This window comes from Bos indicus x Bos taurus, chromosome 7 (genome assembly GCF_003369695.1).
Source record: "Bos indicus x Bos taurus breed Angus x Brahman F1 hybrid chromosome 7, Bos_hybrid_MaternalHap_v2.0, whole genome shotgun sequence".
In the NCBI taxonomy this organism is placed as follows: Eukaryota; Metazoa; Chordata; class Mammalia; order Artiodactyla; family Bovidae; genus Bos; species Bos indicus x Bos taurus.
In genome coordinates, this window is record NC_040082.1 from 91,977,283 (window position 1) to 91,997,814 (window position 20,532).

The following is a 20,532-nucleotide window of genomic DNA, read 5'->3' on the forward strand; positions in this document are numbered from 1 at the left end:
TTAGTTACTGAATTCTGTCTGCCAGACATTAGGCATTAGTTCCTTTCATCCTGTTAACCACAGATATATAGATGCTATTATGCCCATTTTTCAGTTGGGAAAATAGGAGGGTAAAAAGGTACAGGGTAAATATCTCCAGGCAGTAGCTCATGAGAATAAGAATGAAAGCCAAGGTAATTCCAGATTCTATGCACTTAACTCATACCCTGCGTTTTCTCGTGCCATTAATTCAGTGGATTGTTATTTCCAAAAGGATGAATGTTTCTCAGACAGAAAAGGCGATTAAAAAATAGAAGCCGTGAGACATCTTTGAAGGCATTTCTGTTATTGGTATTGGAAATTTTATTCTCCGTTTATTTTACAGGTAGAGGATAAAGAAAGTATAAACAATTTAGATACTTCATCATCTGACTTCACTATATTACAGGTAAATTGTTGTATGGCTCAATATTTTTAAAATGAAAGGTTAGACTACAGTTTCTGGAATCCACTTCTGATACAGTCCCCACTAAAAGTCACTGCAAGGTCTGTTTCCTTTTTTGGCCTCCTAGAGGGAGTTTTGCTTTCAACTTTCCTGAATAGAATGTGCCTGTTGAGAATTGCTCATTGTTTCGGCTCGGGACTTTTGGGGGGCTCTTGTTAGTTTGATCAGTAACAGGTCAAACCATGGGGGTCTGTCCCGGAGGACCTCCTCTGCAGCAGAAGTACTCCTAGGTGAGACATGAGACTGCAAGGGCAGCGCCCCCTCCCCAGGACAGAAGAATGGGGCTCGGACAACAGTGCAGGAGGGTGCGGTGGAGTGGCCAGAGCACTGACGTCATAGCTGGGAAAGATGGGTTCTGATTTTCCCTTTGGGAAGTTTGTCCTCAAAAAGTACAGAGTTCTTTTGATGATTGTAGCATATTGGCTATTACACACAGGTTAAACTACCACCTGTGTTAAAAGTTAAATAACAAATAAGATGTGGGTAAACTTCTAAGTATAGTTGGCACTAATATGGATCTTAAGTTTCCTTGTACTTTTTCTGTCAGCCGATGTTGGTTTAAACGGTTGAAATAAACCTGAGTATCTGATTTTCAGAACGTTTTTGAGGAAATGAAAAAAAGGCTTATGCCAGTCCTTGTTTTTTTACTGTTTTAATAATGTAACTTATGCTGATTAATTGGAAACCACCTTTCAGAAACCACCTTCATTTCTCTCTGCCAGACAGGCCGGGTGTGTTACTAGTGAGCCACAAGCCAGCCTCCAGGAGGGTACAGATCGCAAGAAAACTTGGTGAAACTTGGTTCACCATTCAGATTGATGTCTCTCCAGCTGCAGAGACAAAGCCTGTTCCTGACTCAGAAAGGAAAGGAGGAGCAGGCTTATTTTCTTGAGTGTCTCCTCAGGTTTAACAGTTCTGTGTACATTATCTGGTCAGGACAGTACATACAAGCCCCTTTCAGAGACAAATAGGAATGTATATGTTTTTGTCTAGGGAAAGTTAAGAGAGAATCGTTCTGCCTAAAATGATTGTTTCCTTCCGTGTAGAATCTTTAATTCCCAGCATGAAATGGAGAAAAAAACAAACTTGATTACCAGTAAATGAAATTGTTATAAAAGTGACCCGTTTTCTAGGGCTCCCCAGGATGGCAGGTCACTGCCCAGTGGACTGTGCCAGCCATTCATGTGCATGTAACTTACACGCTAAGCACCTGTGGTGTCTCATGCACGAGGAGAGAGGTTGGTTGCAATCCTCCCTGTGTATAAACAGAACGATGCGTGGGCCTGACTGATAAATGGACTCAAGTCACACAGCCATGGCTCAGATCTTAGCTCTGCTGTATGTCCTCGAGCAAGTTTGTGAACCACAGTGTGCCTGACTCCTGATCTTTGAAAAGAAGGATGATACTAATAGAACCAACTTGCTAGGGCTGTGTGATGATTGGTTAATATATGTTTATGTAAAGTGCTTAAATTTCTGCCTGGAACCTAGATTGCTTATCAGAATTGGCTGGAATTCTAGAATGTTGTCCCTTGAACAGAGAGAACACAGGGGCCAGTGACCACACGTTGCAAGTCCCTTCCTTTAGTTGGGCGGGCTCTCTGTGAGCACATAGTCCCTGCAGTAAATGTGTAGGACTTGGCCTGATGTGGGGTGAGGTACAGATGAGCCCGTTGCGGAGGAGGTAGGAATGGGGGTAGTAAAATCAAGCGCTGATGTTGGTGAGGAGTAACAGTGGTATGACTTGACAACAGCTTCCTGGGAAGGGCTTGAAAGTTGTTGAAGAATTAGATCTGGCTTGCTGGATTGTTGATTGGAAGAGATAAGGAAGAAGGTACACGGGATACTGTAGGGACTCGATTGACCAGGTAGGTGGGCATGTGTGTGTTGTGAGTCCACCGTGCGCATGTAGAACATGGGTCAAGCCACCCATGCCTTCTTCCCTTTGATCTTTGGAATTTTTGGAAACTAATAGTGCATTAGTGAGAAATGATTATCTGGTATAATGTGTCTGGTATTCTGCTAGACAATAAAAGTATAAAACTAAAAGCACAGCTATCCAGGCATTTAAGACAGTTGAAAAAGACAGCCATGTGATGGGTTCCTCACCATTAAAAGTGATAATGTTGCCAGGCGCTGGGAAATGCAGCAAAGCACAGGACTACATTAAACACGGAAACAGTTCCCTGGGTCCGAGGTGGATGAAGTGCGGTACCAACGCCCCTGCAGGCTCTTGCCTGAAACAAGCAGGTTTCTTCGCCTGTTGCATTTGTGAGGTTCCTTGTCTGTGTTTTTAAAAATTCCCTTCTTAGTTGTTATACTTTGGGGTATAAATAAATTCTGAGTTTCATCCATCTGGCACAATTTTATTTATGTTTTTTGTTGCAGGAAATTGAAGAACCGTCCTTGGAGCCAGGTACTGTTAAATGAAAAACTTAGCAATGGGGTTTGGAATCATTCTAGTTTTCCGCCTTCTCTGTTTGAATTCTTTAATATTAAAGTTATCTTACTATAGTATACATTGTTTTAAAGGTTTACGATCCAAAATATACCAGGATCATAGAGATTGGAAACCCAGCCATATCACCAGATCTGTGAAAGTGGCTGATTTCTCATTTTGTAAAACGTATTGGTGAGATGAGACTATCTCATGCCTTTTTAAATGAACACGGCACTGACACAGATACAGAGAGAGTTTGGATGCCTCTCAAAAGATAATACCTCTGTACCCCACAAAACAGATCTTGTGATATTGGGCAGTGTGTTAATTTTGTGGTCTTTTAATTCAGGCAGTGCAGGCAGTGGTAGGGAGATAACATTTTAAAGCATTGAGACATAACTGGATTCCAGAAGAAGGAAAAGTTTCTTCATAAGAATTCCAAACAAATACTATTCACTTTCTGGACTACAAATATCTCAGAGCACCGATGGAAGAGATTCTGGTTTTCATGTCGGACTGTTCTGTTAAAAGAAATTCAAAGAAATTTGGAAATTGAGCTCTGTTCAGTGAATGGTGATACACTGAGTTAAGCAACTTGGACTTTGGAAGCTAAATTTGGAAGAGTCATATATACACGCCGACAGAATGAAGACTGTCAAGAATCAGCCAGAAGGTGTTGGGGGTTAAATAAGTCTCTGGGATGCATTCATTTCTCTTCCATGTAGCATAGAGGCTTACTCTATAGTCGGTCGGAGTGCAGGTAGTGTAACCAGTGTTGAGTGTGTGTACCCGCGGGTTTTCCAATCTCTGTGTAGCTAGCAGTTCTCTTCGTGTTAGTGTGGCCGCCGTGCCAGTTCCGCATTTGTGATTGCTTTATTTCCCTGGTAATTAAACCTTGTGCCATTCTATTCCTGTTAAATCCGTAGAAAATGAGAAAATACTCGACATTTTGGGGGAAACTTGTAAATCTGAGCCAGTAAAAGAAGAAGGTTCCGAGCTGGAGCAGCCATTTGCACAGGAAACAAGTAGCGTGGGGCCAGACAGAAAACTTGCGGAGGAAGAGGACCTTTTTGACAGCGCCCATCCGGAGGAGGGTGATTTAGATTTGGCCAACGAGTCAACAGCACACGCTCAGTCGAGCAAGGCAGACACCCTGTTAGCGGTAGTGAAAAGGGAGCCCGTGGAGCAGACAGGCGATGACGAGAGGACGGACTGTGAGCCTGTAGGGCTAGAGAAGCCAATTGAGCAGAGTAGTAAAGCCTCAGAGCACACGGAAGCCTGTAGCGAGGAGGCCGCGGAAGCGCCCCCGGAAGCCTCAAGCCCGGACCCCGGGGATAGCAAAGAAGACGTGAAGAAGTTTGCTTTTGAAGCTTGTAATGAAGTCCCTCCGGCTCCTAAAGAGTCCTCAGCCAGTGAGGGCGCTGATCAGAAAATGAGGTTTGTTTTTTCTCAGTTTTAGACCAGACGCTATCTCCTTTTCATTGGTCGTTTAATGACACACATGAGCTGTTTTTCTGCAATTGGCCAGCCAGACTGATGCAATTGTAGTTTACCTCTAAAGAATGTTTGATTTCTCTTTGTGTATTTTAAGCTGATTACATAATCTTTTTTTCTTTTCTCAACCTATCATGGTTGTTTTCTCTAATTCTTCCTAATTATCTTTAGCCCAGCAGAATTAATTAACTCCTGTGGGTCTGAAATCTTATGGTTAGGTCAGATTTCCCATACACGTTTGTAGGGGTATCATTTTTTTCAGAACTAAATTTCGGGTAGGTATGCAACCTCAGCACATATTTTATAATTTTGAGTTAGTTTCCTCTCTGCTTCTTCCTTCTGGAGTGACATTGTCTTTTGTCTCTAGTTCTATCGAAGATGACTCGGATACAAAAAAGCTTTCCAAAGAGGAGAAGGGTAAGTCAGCAGGGTGGCACCCCCGGGAGCGATGGTTCTAGTCGGCTCTAGCCGTCACACACCCATTTACACCTCACAGGCCTGTGAGCCTGTCTCAAAGCCTTTCTCCACTCTGGCCACCTGCTTCCTCACTGTGCGGGTTCTGGGTTGCAGGGCGGAATTGTCACTTCGATTTGATTTGGACACTTGATTTTGCCAGAGTCCTTTGAGCTCCTCCATCCTGACTTTCTCTCTGATTTGTGAACTTCTTGGACACAGTGACACATGCAGATGGAGAAAATGCTTTGAGTTTTCAGATACTGGGGTTTGGTGGGTCCCTGGTGTGGCAGATTTATCGACACCAGAGCCCTTTATTAATTTGCTGATTGAGAAGTAGTTTTGCTGGCTGCCCCAGACTCATCCTTAATCGGTGTTCAAAGAAGGCCAGAAGCTGGGGAGAGGATGTATCTCAGGCTCCACAGTGACAGCTCCTGTCTTACATTCCAAAGTCACCTCACTGGGATGGGTGGTGCCATCTGGTAGCTGATGGCTACCCCAGCCATGGGCCCAGTGGGCCCTGACCAGTCATTAAGGGACATTGCCACTGGTTCTATCCACCCTGTGTGCAGCCCTAGAACTCATGTCAGGACAGCAGGCTGGCCTCCAGCCCCAGCCTTCTCTGTACTGCTGGCCTCTAGAGCAAGCAGGGAGAGTGTCTGGTTGGGAATGATTCTAAGATACTTAAGACTCAGGATTTTGTCTGTATCTTGTTTTTGACCGGAACTTTCTTTTAAAATAGGTCGTAGCAGTTGTGGAAGGAATTTCTGGGTTAGTGGACTTTCTTCTACCACCAGAGCTACAGATTTGAAGAATCTTTTCAGCAAGTACGGGAAGGTAAGAGCCGACAAAGCTGCTTGTGAGCTCATGTGACATGGCCTCTACGTGTAGATCATTGTCTCCTGCAATGAGGACTTTGACACCGTGTGGTTCTTTGAACTCACAGGTTTGAAGGCCTGTGGCCGGTCCACCCTCACTGAAAGAGATGTGAGGCCAGCGGGAGTTTCCAGAGCCCACATCCACTTTGTATATCTTGTGCTTCCTTGGCTCCAATCCACCGTATCATTTAATAACTTAATGCGTCCATATCTGGCCTTAAACCTATTGGGGGATTGCTGTTAGGTGGGGAGGACAGGGCAGCCCATTGTTGTGAGTCATAGTGTTTAGAGAAGCGGTAGATATGTGTTGTGAACAAAAGATCTTTCAACTAGACCCCTGTGAGCAGCTGTAGGCCTCAGCTGTGCAGCACAGAGTGGTGTGCCTGGGGCATGTTGCCAGTCCCCTGTGAGTCTTGTCTCTACACTTGGGGCTCTCAGAGCTGTGGCAGCTCCGCCTCTGCTCCCTGTTTTCCCCGATAGGCAGAGTAACTGTAGCCACCTCTGCCACACCTGCCTGTCTCCCTCTCTCCCTCCTCCGCCCAGAAAAGGTGGACATGATGCCCAGGTGGGGCCCCCACACATACACATTGAGTGCTGCCTCTTCTTCCTTTCTCCCCCAGCCCCTTCCAGTGCTTCCTGGACTCACCTCCAGATAAGCTGCCATGCCCACACCTCCTTGTCGTCAGTCTGCTTTGCCAAGTAAGATTTAGCACAGGCCCTCATTCACAGTTAGGATTCAGAAATGATAACGGAGAAAACCAACATCTTTGATCTTGGCTGTTGATGTTCAGGAACTAACAAGGAAAACAAAGCTTGACATGTTCCTCACAGTAACTCAAAACTTCCTGGATATCTGCATTACGGAGTGGGACCCTTCTCTTGATTCTCCAGTGGCCCTCAGAGCAGATGTCTGCTCTGCAGGGAAGTGTCCATCTGGAGCCTACAGTGTCTTGGGTACACTGCAGGCTTAATGTGGATTGAATAGGGGCAGACTCCTGGGAATCCGTACTTCGGGGCTCAGATTTCATGTGGCACAATAAAGATGAATACCAGTGATGGCCCCTGACACACTGGGACTTCTCCTGAGCCATGGGCCTTCTCTCGTAAATGGGCGTACCCAGCCTTAGTTTGCTGCTGCTGTTGGGTCAATTAACTACCATCTAGCACGTGAGGATGTATCTGTAGCACCTGAAACATACCCGTGAATTTTGTTTTGTGAGTAATAGGGTGGGCTCTGCGTTCCAGAGTGCTCTTTGTAAACCCGTCCTATGTCCCTCTCCTTCTATAGGTATGTCTTCTTACTGGCTGGCTGCATATTTAGAAACATTTCCCTTCAAGGTTTGCATAGTATTAATGGAATTCTGGCAGGACGCTGCCTTCAGCTTCACTCTCCTCTCTCCACCTCACTGTCATCCTGGTCCCCTAGAGAAACAGCCATGATGGAGTAGGAGCAGCCAGATTGGATGTGGATTGCCCTCCACATCCTTTACCTGCCACTTGTTGTCCACCTGTTCTTGGCATCTCTTGAAAGTTGGCATGAACCACAATGTAGGGGTCTATGTGGGGGCTTCGTGTCTGAGATGTACATATGTGTTTTCCTTCAAGGTGGTGGGCGCCAAAGTTGTGACCAATGCCCGGAGTCCCGGAGCACGCTGTTACGGCTTCGTTACCATGTCCACGGCAGAAGAGGCCACAAAATGCATCAACCACCTGCACAAAACAGAGCTCCATGGGAAGATGATCTCAGTGGAAAAAGTAAGGGGCCATTTTCCTCCTGGGATCTAGCCACGTTAGGAAATAAGGTAATACTTCTACCTGATTCTCTTTTTTTTAGGCGAAAAATGAACCTGCTGGGAAGAAAAGCTCTGAGAGAAGAGAAGGGGAGGGGAAAAAAGAAAAATCCAGCAATACTGACAGGTATGAGTCTTCTCGAGGGGATTATGGCCAAGATGACCTTTCTCTTGATGTCTTGTTCCTCACTTTTCCATGGGTGGGAAAGGCTGTGAGGCTTTTACCCCCTTGCCTTCTGTGCACTTGTTGGAGGATTTTCCCGCCAGTCCTCAGAGGTGTCTCGAGTTCCTCTCCTAGGCTGCATGTTCTCCGTCCTGTGGTTGCCTCCAAGGCAGCCCCATCCTCACTCGGTGCTCATTGCAGGAGTCTTGGCTGGGTTGTTCCCTCAGTGTTTCATCTCACACATATCTGTATCTGCATGCCATTTACAGATCTGCCAACCTCAAGAGGGAAGAGAAAGCTGACAGAAAAGATGACGCTAAAAAGGGTGAAGACGGGAGTGGAGAGAAGAGTGAAGACCAGGATGATCAGAAACCTGGCTCTTCAGAGCGCTCTCGAGCCACAAAGTCAGGTAGCTGACCAGTGGGTGTGAGAGACTGCACCCTGGCTTCTGTTCCTGGCTGGTGTGGTTAATGGGCAACACAAACTACATTTGTTTCCCTTGAAGTTGAGTACTTTTCTCTCAATACGAGGTGTCCCGTCTTACCTGACTCCTTTCTTCCTATAGGAAGCCGAGGAACTGAGCGGACAGTGGTGATGGATAAATCTAAAGGTGTGCCTGTTATCAGTGTCAAAACCTTGGGATCCAAAGAGCGAGTGAGTATTCTTTTCCTGCCTGGGTTATTTATTTCCTTTGACAGTTCTCTGTGTGTTTTAGGGGATTCTTGAGTGTAATTTGAGAAAAGCTTGTCAGTCTTCTGAAAATGGAGGGTTTTTTTGAACTTTAAAATTGAGAAGGTTTAAAGGCTTTCCTTTATAGTTTTGGTAAGAATTACTGCCCTTTAAGAAAAAAAAAAACTATTTTGAAATTCATTTTATGGATGTGATTGGCTTTATTTGCCTGCATCTGGGCACAGCAGTCCACGATCATTGCCGGTCTCAGGTTTCAGCAGCTCTCCATCGTGCATTCGTAACCCACACTTGCAGAGCCGGCCCTCCGGCTGCCTCTGCGCCCAATCTCCATCTTACTCATTCCGTGCATTGTCTCCATGTAGACGCTGCTGCATAGAGCCACAGAATCCACAGAGTCCCCATCTCAGGTTCTTACCATTTCACTCTGCCTGCTGTTTTAGGGTCACGGGCAGCTCTGGATGTTCATAATTCAACTCTTGACAGCCTTACAACTAGGATGGATGTGGGCCCAGGTCCCCCAGACTACCCACATTTCCAGAGCCACTCAGGGTCCACTGGGCTCAGCACATAGTTGTAGTTACGCCTAAGGTTGGCTGCGATGATGCAGGGAGGTCACACAGCCAGGCAGGTGGGGAAAGCCCCAGAGTCTGGAGGGCACTCTGATGGCTCCCTGTGGTCTCCTTCCCAAGATGGCTCCCCAAGCAGGGACAGTGCAGCAGCACAAGGGTCATGCTTCTGCCCAGGGAGCCCCGTTACAGCCTCAGTTCCCAGGCTTTTTACTGAGGCTGGTCACATACGTACCTTCTCCTGACTCCCAGAAGGAAAGCAGTTGTTCAGCATAAACCATCGTTTGCATGGTCAGGGCACAGTGATCCATCTTTGCCAGTTAACTGTTGGCGAGGGTACTCTGAATTCCAAAGTTCCCACCACTAGCCTCAGGCCTGCCATGTTAACCTGTGCTGGCCAGATGACCAGCCATTTAATTTAAGCTCATGAATGTTGTGGACCAATTACAAGCTGCGAGTTCTGTGTATGGCATTTCATATCTGCACTGTGTTCAAATATTTTAGTGTATCAGATCATTTCTCCCTTCTTTCTAACAAAAGATGTCAAATGGAAAAATCGAAGTGTGGATTCAAGGGCTAAGATGAATAGATATCAAAAATTAATGCCCTCGGCGCAAATAAGGAATCCTCAGACATGGCAGAAGTGGCCTTGATTAGGCACCACTGGGTGTTTAATATTAAAGAATGTGTTTTGGATGCACTTGACAAAATGAAAAAAAGTTTGTGTTTTTTTTTTTATCTTAAATGAAGTTTCTGAGAAAATCCTCTTTTCAATGTTGACTACTGAAATTAGGCAATGGATTCCAGTTTAGCTTGGTAGTGAGTCTATGACTGGATTTTGGTGAGCCAAGATCAGATTTCTCCAGAGAGAATACAGTGTTACTTGATTATTTCATTTGCTGTTCAGCTTCATTTCTGATCTTGGATGCTTAGACCTGGACACAGTTGATTCTTCCTGCTTTAACTTGTCAATGCTTCTTGGTGAACCAGGTATCTAAGAGCCAGGATCGCAAATCGGCCAGCAGAGAGAAGCGGTCTGTTGTTTCCTTTGATGAAGTCAAAGAGTCGAGGAAGTCGAGAGACTCGGAGTCTCGCAGGTGAGTTGGGATCCAGGGATGTTGACTGATTTGGGCGACACACATATCAGCCAGAAGTACAGTTTTGGTGAAGTAACTGGCAAATAGATGAATGAAACCGACCCTCATGCATGTTTACTTTAACATGATAAAAATATTTATCATGACATTTTCCAGTATTGAGAGAAGGACAGGCTCTCTCCTCAGTGGCTTCAGGTCACTGGTCTGTGCCTTCGGAGCATCATTTGGGTCTCTGGCTCACATTACTGACGCCCACGTCAACATAAACTGCTGGCTGCACAGAAACATAAAAGTTAAATTCATCTGTGTGATGCAAAAGTAGATCTATTTGAGTTGACCTTTTGAAATGACTAAAAATTTATAAAGGAGTTGACTAAATTAAAATTTCCCTTCTGAGCACTGAAAGACCAAAGATATGTGACAGATAGGAATAAAGGTGATTTGACATAAATAAACAAAAATTAGCCTGATAGCCAGGTTGACAGAAGTGGCTCAGCAGGGTCATAAAACATCATTGAGTCTTACCAAGGATCAGGACCATGCAGATGAATGCACTGGAAGAGGTGATCCCGGCCTTTCCACTTCATGGGCTCCTTCCCAAAAGCCTGGTGTTATTCTATTTTGGATGGGGATGCGCAGGGTCCAAGACATGGTCCCTGAAGCAAGGAAATCACAGAAATATTTGTCCTTGACACAAACAGAAAACAAGACTAGATAAGGCATTTCTGCTGGTACTATTCCCTGTCAGTAAACAGAGCAGAGAATGGACAGGAGATTGGAGGGAAGTAGATGGTGGGCATCATCAGTATCTCTGCAAAAGTTGGGCTGTCAGTGTCTCAGCCTAGTGCCGGGAGGGAGGGTGGGTCCTGTACAACCTTCTGACTCCACCATCCTCTGGCACTTGCTTGTTACTAAGTTTATCTGCAGTTCAAGGGCACCCCCAATCCCACCAGGGGGCACTGCTGCAGCTCAGGGATCCCTGCAGCCTCTACTCTTTGCTTGCAGGTTGCGTGAGCATAGCGAGCGTGAGCAGTCCATGCAGGCAGAGCTGGAGCGGCAGGAACGTAAGAAGCTGCTCATTGCCCGCGAGAGGCTGGCCTTCCACAGACACCGCCTAGAGAGGGAGCGCATGGAGCGGGAGCGGCTGGAGCGGGAGCGCCGGCGGGTGGAGCATGAGCGCCGTCGTGAGCAGGAGCGCATCCACCACGAGCGTGAGGAGCTGCGGCGCCAGCAGGAGCTGCGTTATGAGCAGGAGCGGCGGCCCGCCGTCCGCAGGCCCTATGACTATGGGCGGTAAGCCATGCCACAGCACACTGCCACCCCTAAGGTGGCCCGTGGCGTTTAGAACTCTGCCATGTTCCCCAGAACCCTGTTAATGAGTGATTTTTGTTTAAAAAGAAGCACAAGGAAAAAAAAAAGCATATGAGTATTTGCTATAGTTTAACTTGATATTCTGTACTTTATATGGAAACCTGAGGTGGTTTGAGATTGTTTGAGAAACAGTGGGTGAAAGTGGTTCTTATTAAATCATTAGGTTTGAGTACCAGCACAGATAGACACACACACACACTTTCCAGGCTTTGAAATCATTGCAGTGATATAAATGGTTTTGAACCGCTACACTGCAAGTGCTCCTAATAGTCCTCTGCACTGAGTGTCTCCTGAGTCAAATCTGCACGGGGCAGGACAATTAGTGCACTAACTGTCCTAATAGACTTGCCAACCCTTGTGACCATGAGCGGTTCCCAGAAGGGATCTGACATCCACTTCACTGATCCCCTCCTGTAAGGAGACCTGAGCTTTCTCTTTGGGGGATTCAGGTATGTTGGATAAGAGAATGGAGCTTTTCAGTCACATTCCACATCACCCCTCCAGGCACTGTCCCCTCTAGTAGCAGAGAATAGACTCGATGGATAAAGTTAGTTCTCATTCTTGGAAGTGATGGGGCAGTTGGACTGTTGAGGGTTTAGTTTACCAGCTTCCACAGAGGTCATCCATTAAGGAGGAGAAATGTATGCCCACCTTTCTTGCTTCCCGCCCCCCTACCCCAGGCGAGATGATGTTTACTGGCCGGAAGCTAAGCGGGCAGCCCTGGATGAGCGCTACCACTCTGACTTCAATCGTCAGGACCGCTTCCACGACTTTGACCACAGGGACCGGGGCCGCTACCCTGACCACTCCGTTGACAGGTCAGCCACTCACCCTGGCCACCTGGCCACTTAATTCATGGGGTTTTGTTGTTTGTTTTTTGCCCTGGTTCATTCTGTTCTGTGTGTGGACCATTTTTAAAGTCTTGAATTTGTTAAAATGGTGTATCTGTTTTATGTTTTGGTTTTATTGCTCCATGGCATGTGGGATCTTAGCTCCTCAACCAAAGATGGAACCCCCATCCTCTTGATTGAAAGCCCAAGTCTTAACCACTGGACCACAGGGACATTCCCTGTCCTGTTTTTGTTTTTTTGGTCCATTCATAATGAAGAGCTCAAGTGGCACTTCTAAGTCTCAAGCCCAGTTGAACCAGCAGTGTGTGTGTGTGTGTGTGTGTGTGTGTGTGTGTGTGTGTGTGTGTGAATTACCTGAGTTCAACTTGGGAAATGTTTTCCATTTGGGGATCTGTCCAACCTATATTCCGCCTCATGATTTCATTTGAATTGCCTTTTTCAGGAGAGAAGGTTCAAGGTCAATCATGGGAGAAAGAGAAGGACAGGTAAGGCAGAAGCTGTGATTTTAGCCTATTTTCCCTGTACAGTTGATTCTCCCTTTTTTGACATGCCTGCTTCCTCCTCCACCCAAGTTAGAGTGATGAGGAGTAAGGGAGTGTGGCATCTGCAGCCTGTGGAACAACAGCGTGAAGGAATAGCTTGTACTTTGTGCTGGCCCAGAATTCAAGCAGGTATTCTGAAGCCTCGTATAGCCTTGACCCTGAGGTTCTATACATCTTTGTGACTACATGGGTACTAAAGTGCTGGAGAGCTTTGCGTGAGCCTGCCAGGGTCTGTTGGAACATTGGTGTGACCCACGGTGCTAGCCAGATGTGACGCCTCATGTGGGCTCCAGGTGCACCTGGAGTGTCAGTGGTTGCCCACTCATTTTTTCTTTAGCAGCGTTAACGCATTAGAAAACAAGTGCGGTTTTTTCCTTTTTTTTTTTTTCCTCTTATATTTAGCTTGAGAAACTTTCTCCAAAGAGCCTTGACTTTTTAGTGGGTTCCTTGGAGAATGGAAAAGATGAGGGAAGGTATGGTCAAGGCGTTACTAGGCAGACAGAGTCGCCACCCTGGGGGTTGGTGCTGTCTGACCACAGCATCTTGCTTTACTGTCCACCTCCCTCCGAGCCTGAGAATGTGGCTGGGAGTGGCCAAGCTCCTGAGGCCTTTCCTGCCGCCTCAGGAGCAGTTCATGACCCTCTCCCGATTCCTGTTTCTCTCCTCCCAGAGGTACATCTCACACACAGCTGAATGTGCCCCTGGTGTCCTGGGTTTCCTGTGATGGACACGTTGAGCAGCAGCATGGTAGTTACATGTCCCTCTCTGGGATCCAGAGCAGGGTCACGTCCTGGTGCTCCCACTCCTCCTGAACCTGTTTCTCCAGCTGTGTAAGGGAGCAGGGGGTGTTAAATAAGATGACTTGCGTGTGTCTATCCAGTCCTGCCATGCTGCTCTTGAACATGGATGGCTTCTGTCATCTGATTAGACAGTGCCCTCCTGAAATCAAAAGGCTGTTTATCCCTGGTGACTCCATGATTATGTTCTGCATGCAGGCACCTGGCACATCGTGATCATTTCCTGCTGTGGGTCAGCCACTTGACCCCTCCACCCTTTGGTCCATGGGTGCCTGAATCTCTGCCTGCTGGTTAGGGAGCATCTAATTCAGTCTTGGGCTCCACGAGCACTTCTGCCCAGGATGTGAGCAGATTTCCAGGGTGCAGCTGTGTCATGCCAGCTGAAGGCCTCTAGACCCCAGAAGGTGTATACAGTGCCTGTTCGCACTGTCTCAGACCCACAGGGGCTTCTGTCTGAGTTACCGTCCTTGTTATTATTAACTTGTTGCCCAGAGGCCGTGGGATCCAGGGTTGTACTAAAATCTTTCCTCTTGGCCCATTCACATCCAGCATTACCCTGAACGCCACGGAGGACCAGAGCGGCATGGTCGCGACTCCCGTGATGGCTGGGGCGGCTACGGCTCCGACAAGAGGATGAGTGAAGGCCGGGGGCTCCCTCCTCCACCCAGGTTTGTGACCCATGTCCCATGGTCCCCACCAGGGCCTCACATTCAGCTGGCCTAATTGATGTGTCCAGCTGAGGACTCCTGGTCTTGGAGATAAGCTGAGTGTAGGCTCTGCAGCCCAGGCTGTTTCCAGTCTCTGGAGAGCCTTGGACCAAGTGCCAGTTCCATTCCCTGCAGCCCTCCATTGCTCAGAGGGCTGGGATCACAAAATGCCAAACTTAGTGTTGTTGCTGACCTGGAAGGCCAAGGTGGGGGCAATCCAAATCAGAGGTGTCTTTCTCCAAGGGGCAGACGAGAGTGGGGGGACCACGGCCGCAGAATAGAGGAGGACCGTGCGTGGCAGGGCGCTGCTGACGGAGGCCTGATGGACAGGGACCACAGGAGGTGGCAAGGTGAGGGCCGGTTCTCAGCAGTTGCAGCGTCTGTGCAGAAGCACCAGGCAGCTAGAGGCACCCCTGCTCCTGAGGGTGGGAGCAGCACTGTTTTTCCCACCTCTTTCTGCACTGGGTGGGTGGGTGGGCGGGCCTGGGGGCTCCTGAGTGGGTGGGAGGGGTGCTGTGGGTGCCGTAGCGCCTCTCTCTCTGCCTCGACTTAGCGAGGACCGTGGGTATGTGTGACCCATGTGCTCACTTATGCACCAGGAACCTGGGTCTTAAGACAGGGACTGGAGCCCTGAGTCTGAGCCCTGTGTCCTCTGATCTCTCTGTCCTGTGCCCCAGGGCACTGTGTGAAGAGTGTTTCTTGTTTTGTAGGTGGTGAGAGGAGTATGTCTGGTCACATGATGAACCGGGGAGGCATGTCCGGGTAAGGATTGTCATCATTGGTCTCGTTTTTGCCTGTAGGCTCTGGCGGGTGTCACTGCTGCTCAAAGGGTATACCTTTGACCCTTGGTGGTGCCACCCTGGAGGGAAGAAAGCCCCAAAGAGACTGGGCACAGGGCAGAGCCCACTGAGGGGAAACAAACACAATCTGCCTTTGTTCCAGGCGCGGCAGCTTTGCCCCTGGGGGGGCCTCTCGGGGCCACGTGATCCCGCGAGGTGGCTTTGGGAGCAGACCCACCGACGCCCACTTCACTCGCCGCTATTAAGTGCTTGGGCTCCTGTGTTACACGTCACGTGGCAACAAGAATATGTTCTGTTAAGAGTTCCCTTAAACTGTGTACAATAATTTTTTTTTAATCTCCTGCCATATTGTAGCTCAATACAATGTGAAATTGTTTGTTTTTTTTTTTTTGGTTTTTTGTAATAAATGTGTTTCTGTTCCAGTACCCTTTATTTAAAGCATTGTGTGTTTTTCTTTTACCTCAAGTAAAATGAAATTGCACTCATCGATGTTAAGCCACAGCTCTTCTTTCAGGGAAAGTGGCTGGAAGGGGGCAGCTTTCAGGGACTGTTGGATTTTCCAGAAGCACTTTGCCAGCAGCACACCCAACATGAGCCCAGGCCCAGAGTTCAGAGGACTGTCTGGGCTGTGCATCTCAGCCATCTGTCTCTCCTTGGGGGCCTAGTGTTTATCCCATTGCCCACATTCTGCCTCCATATATGAGATGCTTGCCCCATGTGGGTTTTGTGTGGTAAAAATACACATGAAATTTACTATTTTAACTACTTAAGGATATAATTCAGTGGCATTGTGTATATTCTCTGTGTCATACATCTGTTCCCACTGTCTATCTCTAGAACTTCCTCTTCCCAAACTACAACTCTGTCCCCATCAAGCACTTACTCCCCAGCACCCTGGCTCCCACCACCTACTTTTTGTCTCTGAAATCTGACTCCTCTAGTGAGATTGTGTCCTACTGTGAACGACAGATGACCATATGTTCTGTGACAGGAGCAGAAGGGTTCTTGGACACCAGGTGATAAAAGTAGGCCTGGGCGGGCTGGGCAGGGCCCAAGTGGAAGGGGAGTTGTCAGGATGGAGGAGTGGGGAGGGGGTCTCACTCCACGCAAGGTACAGGTATGTTCAGGGATCAGGGGCTGCCTGGACTCCAGGGGTGGCCAGGTTTACTGCAGAACGCAGTGTGTAATGGGGCAGTGCCACCTCCCTAGGTCAACTATGTGCCTTGTCTCCAGGGGCCCTGGGTCTGTGTGGATGGGGCTGGGGCCACCCCACTCCACTTTCCTAGGGGAATAGTGGTCAGAGCCCTGCTTCTTGGTTCTATCTCTCACACTCAGGTAGAGTCTGGCCTGGCCCTCTCTGGAGGCTGAGATGTACCAACAACCAAAGCTGACTAGGCCCATCCCCCCAGGCCCACAGTCAAGGGAAGACAGACACGGGACAGGCCTTTTCACCTGTTGGCTGAATACACCTCCACCAGGCCAGGCACATCCCTGTCATAATTCTTCCATATTGACTGGGCAAGAGGGACCTGGCAGACAGGACTCAGTTAAGCTTCACACGAGAGCACCTGGAGTCACCCAGGTGGGTCCTCTTATTGGAAGTGTCCTTACAAGGGAAATGGAGGCAGAGGGACAAGCTGGAGACATGACAGAGGAAGACAACCCTGCTGGCTGTGAGGGTGGGTAAGGGGCAATGGCCTCTAGAAGTTGGTAAAGACAGAAAACAGACCCCACGCCCCACAGTCTGCCAAAGGAAGGATTATATACTTGGCTTCCAGCCTGCTAAGACCCACGCTGGACTTCCAGCCACATAGGGCAGTTGTGTCCCCTGAAGACAGCTGGCAACACCAGAAGACATTGGTGGGTAAGGCGCCACTGGTATTTTGGGGGTTGGAGGCAGGGACACTGCTGGACACCATGCCTAGGGTGACCCCAACACAGACTCATCCTTCCTGGATGTCGGTGATGCCGAGTTGAGGAAATGTGCCCCGAGGTGATGGACACTGTGACAGGGCACTGAGGAGCACTGGAAGAAGGGGGCAGGGGAGGCTTCCTGGAGAAGGCGTCTAAGCCAGGGGAGAAGGCCTAGTGAGGGGCCGCACAACAGGGGAAAGGCAGCTGTGTTCTGGGAACTGAGGGCTTCCGGTGTGTCCCAGAAGGACAGAGGGGAGGTGGGGCCCCTCTGAGGAGTCTTAAGGGGTGGGGGAGCCACAGGTGTGTGAGCAAGGTCCATAATGTCATCAGACATGGTCTATGGGGAGCAGATGGAGGGAGTGGCCCCACAGTTGGGGCCAGCAGGGAGCTGGTCACTGGCAACAAATACAAGTCGAAGGAGAGGAATCTGGGTCTGACAACGACGGCACAGAGAGGTTAAGAGCAGCACCAGTCTCCAGGTTGTCAGATAATGACCAGGTGGCACAGGTCATCCCTTTCCCAAGTACACAAGTCCTCCCCACCCATTACTGGCTGAGTGCACGGACAGACGTGCAGTTTCCTCCGCTCAGGTAAGCCTAGGAGACACCCTGGCCTCTGAGCTCTGCCTCCCGCATCTGTAACACTGCTCTGCCATCCTGGCTTACAGTCCTGAGTGAGCTCCGTCCCCTAGAGTGACATGAACCCAAGAACTCTTGGGGACAGACAATCCTGTGCCAGCTCAGGGCACCAGTCGTTACCCAGGCCTGCTCCCTGCTGCCAGGGTAGCTTCACAGGCCGGCAGCTGGCTCCCACCCACATCCACCTCCTACCCTGTCAGGGGCAGAGGTCTTCTGCTGCCATCATGGTGGGATGCCTTCTGTGGCTGGGTGCTGGGGACCTCACAGGGAGCATCTCAAGGGTTCACCCTCCCCAGAACTCCGGCTGGATGGGGAGACATGTGGGTCACCAGGCAGCTGACCCAGAGTAGGCATGGGATGTCAGAGGCGGCTTCCCAGGGGCGCAGAATGTGCTCTCCAGCAATCCTCAGATTGTGGGGAAAGGGGGGAATGGGAGTGGACACAGGGTGAAGGGCAGGGACTTGACTAGACATGCAGATCAGGGAGCTGAGCAGGGAGGAGAACCAGTAGCTGTGGAGACTGCCGGCCGTGTGGATCAGCCCTTGCCCCCAGACTGCCCCACCCTGTGCTCAGCCCTCCAGAAACCAAGGAGACCCCAGACCCAGATGGGCCCTCAGCATGTTCTGAACCCTGAGCCCAAGGGCTATTGTCTGTTCCCACTCCCCATACCAGGTCGAGGGTCCACTGGTGGGCAGGGTCCAGATACAAAGGAGTGGACCTTGGCCTTCGATCAAGGTCAGGCCCCCAGGAGCCAGAAGCCCATTTCCCAGGGGTCCAGCACATGGATTGAGAAACACTTCCAAGTCCTTTATTGGGCCAGCAAGGCCAGGAGCTGACCAGTTGGGTCCCAGTCTGGTGTTCGTGGCGCCCCTGTTCCTGTTCCCACCTGGGGCAGACAGCTTCTCTGACAGGCTACTTGGTTTGCTCCTTCAGGTATTCCCAGCCCTGCTTGGAGTACTCCCAGGCCTTGGAGGGGGCCACGGACAGGGCTGACATCATGGTGATGATGCCTGTGAGGAGGAAGGGCCAGGCACTTTGAGCAGAGACTTTTAGAGGTACCACTACCAGCTGTCAGTTCCACACAGGGAAACAGATGGAGGTCACACTTGCTCCCCACTCCCTGGAATCTCCACCCCCTTGTCTCTTTTAGCTCTTGGGGAGGGGGGTTGTACAAAGAGCAGGAAAGCTAGTGATGAAAAGGAATGGCCAGGAAGGGATATGGGAGGTATCTGGGGCCCCTCCCCTGCCTGCAGATGGACCAGGGCCTACCTGAATTCCAAGAGTCGCGGATGTGAAAGTTAAACTTTGGAGGGGCTGGGAGCTGGGGAGAGAAGGGGAGAAGGGGCTGGTGAAAGAAGACCTGGCAGGCCCAGCCTCCCTCACAGGCCAGGAGAGCAGCATCCAGTGCCGAGGATGTCAAGCAGGGCTGAAGGACCCGAGATTACATCCCTCCCAGGCACAGCCTCAATACCAGCTCAGGGTACCTGTGGTAACTTCAGGCCTGTCTGCTCACACACATACTGGCTGAACTGGTACACGGCATTGGGGACCACCTCCTCGGCTTTCTGAAGGACCGCCTGACTCTTGTCACTGGACCCCAGCAGCTCTTGGTCGTACACGAGGTAGACAGCACCCCCAGCCACACTGCCCTTGATGAGGAACCTGCAGGCAGAGAAAGGAACCACAGTAGCTCAACAAACACTGCTGGCCACCTCCCAGGTCTAGGCCCGCAAAGGTGAGGGTGGGATTAGACTACTAGGGGAAGGGTGCCCACAGTCCAAAGAGGGACACACCTGAAGCCAGACAGCTAATGGGGGAAGCGCGGGGCATCTTGGGAGCCCAGAGGCGGGACTGACACACAGCACTTAATTTAGAGCGTGCAGGAATATTCAGCGCCATTTAACTGGTACACTGAAGCATGGAGAGGGACGGGGTCACTTGAGATCCTGCAGAGGCCAGGGAAAAGTTAAGGCTTAAGACGTCTGACCACCTTCTACCTTCCAGTTCCCGTGGAATGCTCCGAGAGGAACCCGCGGGAGGTTTCTAAGTGTCCATTTAACCTCTCAACAAATGCGTGCGGCACTCCCATATTATAGAGCCGGCAACTGAGACTCCGAGGACTCTAGCATACAGAGTGCGAAGGCAAGGACTCGCTAGGAAGCAGGAAGTGGAGAAGCTCCACCCTGTCTGAACAGACATGGGAGACCTGACACAACGGGCAGCAAAGAGGCGATCGGGAGCAAACCAGATGTCGGGTGCCCGCAGAAGGGAACATCTTCGGGGGCTTGAGGCCCGCCCGGTGACCCCACGAACCTCATCAGCGACCAAACTCGGGGTACCATGATCGCTCGGCTCCGCGCGCAAGGACACTCGGTTCGCCCGCCGCTTCCGGTTGCGGCACCGCAGGGGCCTTTGGGACGCGTAGTCTCTTGTCAGCCGCAAAGGTTTCTGGGAGTCGGAGTCTCGGCTCCGAGAAACCAAAGATGGGCTGCGGTCCGACTGCAAAAAACGTCTCCGCGAAGATTAGTCCGCAAGGGCCGGCCACCGCAAGGCTGTCTGGGAAAAGTAGTCGGCACTTCCCGTGAGGCGCGTCTAGCTGCCAAGCCTCCTGGGAAATGCAGTCGGGCGCAGCACGGCCCTGGTGACGTGAGGGAAATAGAAGTCAGGTGTCTTGAGTGAGGCCTGAGAGAGAGCCACAACCCAGGAGATCCACCCGCGCGAGGGACTAAGGGTTCAGGCCTAGGAAGAGAGTGTCTGCCGCCCGGTTGTCACGGCAACACGAGGGCGGAATTGTCTGATAGGCGGGGCTTTGGTCACGTGATCCGGTCGGGGTTGGGGCTTCCTTAAGGGGTGGGGT

The 20,532-nt window shown here is 49.8% G+C and overlaps 2 protein-coding genes across 7 annotated transcripts in view; one reads left to right on the forward strand and one right to left on the reverse strand.

Moving 5' to 3' along the window:
- The window catches only part of SAFB (scaffold attachment factor B), a 61,067-nt gene extending 45,512 nt beyond the window's left edge, over window positions 1–15,555 (forward strand). For 2 of the 5 annotated variants that reach the window (XM_027547363.1, XM_027547365.1), the window contains 17 exons: window positions 365–427; window positions 2,873–2,900; window positions 3,851–4,361; window positions 4,786–4,835; window positions 5,614–5,708; window positions 7,355–7,504; window positions 7,584–7,666; window positions 7,972–8,111; window positions 8,268–8,356; window positions 9,949–10,055; window positions 11,061–11,348; window positions 12,107–12,244; window positions 12,720–12,762; window positions 14,166–14,284; window positions 14,567–14,673; window positions 15,034–15,085; window positions 15,266–15,555. In XM_027547363.1, the coding sequence (XP_027403164.1) occupies window positions 365–427; window positions 2,873–2,900; window positions 3,851–4,361; window positions 4,786–4,835; window positions 5,614–5,708; window positions 7,355–7,504; window positions 7,584–7,666; window positions 7,972–8,111; window positions 8,268–8,356; window positions 9,949–10,055; window positions 11,061–11,348; window positions 12,107–12,244; window positions 12,720–12,762; window positions 14,166–14,284; window positions 14,567–14,673; window positions 15,034–15,085; window positions 15,266–15,368 (2,166 nt within the window). In that variant the 3' untranslated portion in view covers window positions 15,369–15,555. The remainder of the gene's footprint in view (window positions 1–364; window positions 428–2,872; window positions 2,901–3,850; window positions 4,362–4,785; window positions 4,836–5,613; window positions 5,709–7,354; window positions 7,505–7,583; window positions 7,667–7,971; window positions 8,112–8,267; window positions 8,357–9,948; window positions 10,056–11,060; window positions 11,349–12,106; window positions 12,245–12,719; window positions 12,763–14,165; window positions 14,285–14,566; window positions 14,674–15,033; window positions 15,086–15,265) is intronic. The other 3 variants (XM_027547364.1, XM_027547367.1, XM_027547366.1) reach the window with 2 other exon arrangements.
- Window positions 15,556–18,461: 2,906 nt separating this feature from the next.
- MICOS13 (mitochondrial contact site and cristae organizing system subunit 13) lies at window positions 18,462–20,469 on the reverse strand. Of its 2 annotated transcripts, none has more exons than XM_027547385.1 (4): window positions 19,989–20,469; window positions 19,160–19,337; window positions 18,945–18,996; window positions 18,462–18,685 (listed from the first exon to the last, which is right to left on the reverse strand). In XM_027547385.1, exons 1-4 carry the CDS (start codon window positions 20,015–20,017, stop codon window positions 18,588–18,590), a joined length of 357 nt encoding a protein of 118 aa, XP_027403186.1. In that variant the 5' UTR covers window positions 20,018–20,469; the 3' UTR covers window positions 18,462–18,587. The 2 variants fall into 2 exon arrangements, with proteins under 2 accessions (XP_027403186.1, XP_027403185.1); XM_027547384.1 differs by lacking the exon at window positions 19,989–20,469 and adding an exon at window positions 19,673–19,853.
- Window positions 20,470–20,532: the final 63 nt, after the last annotated feature.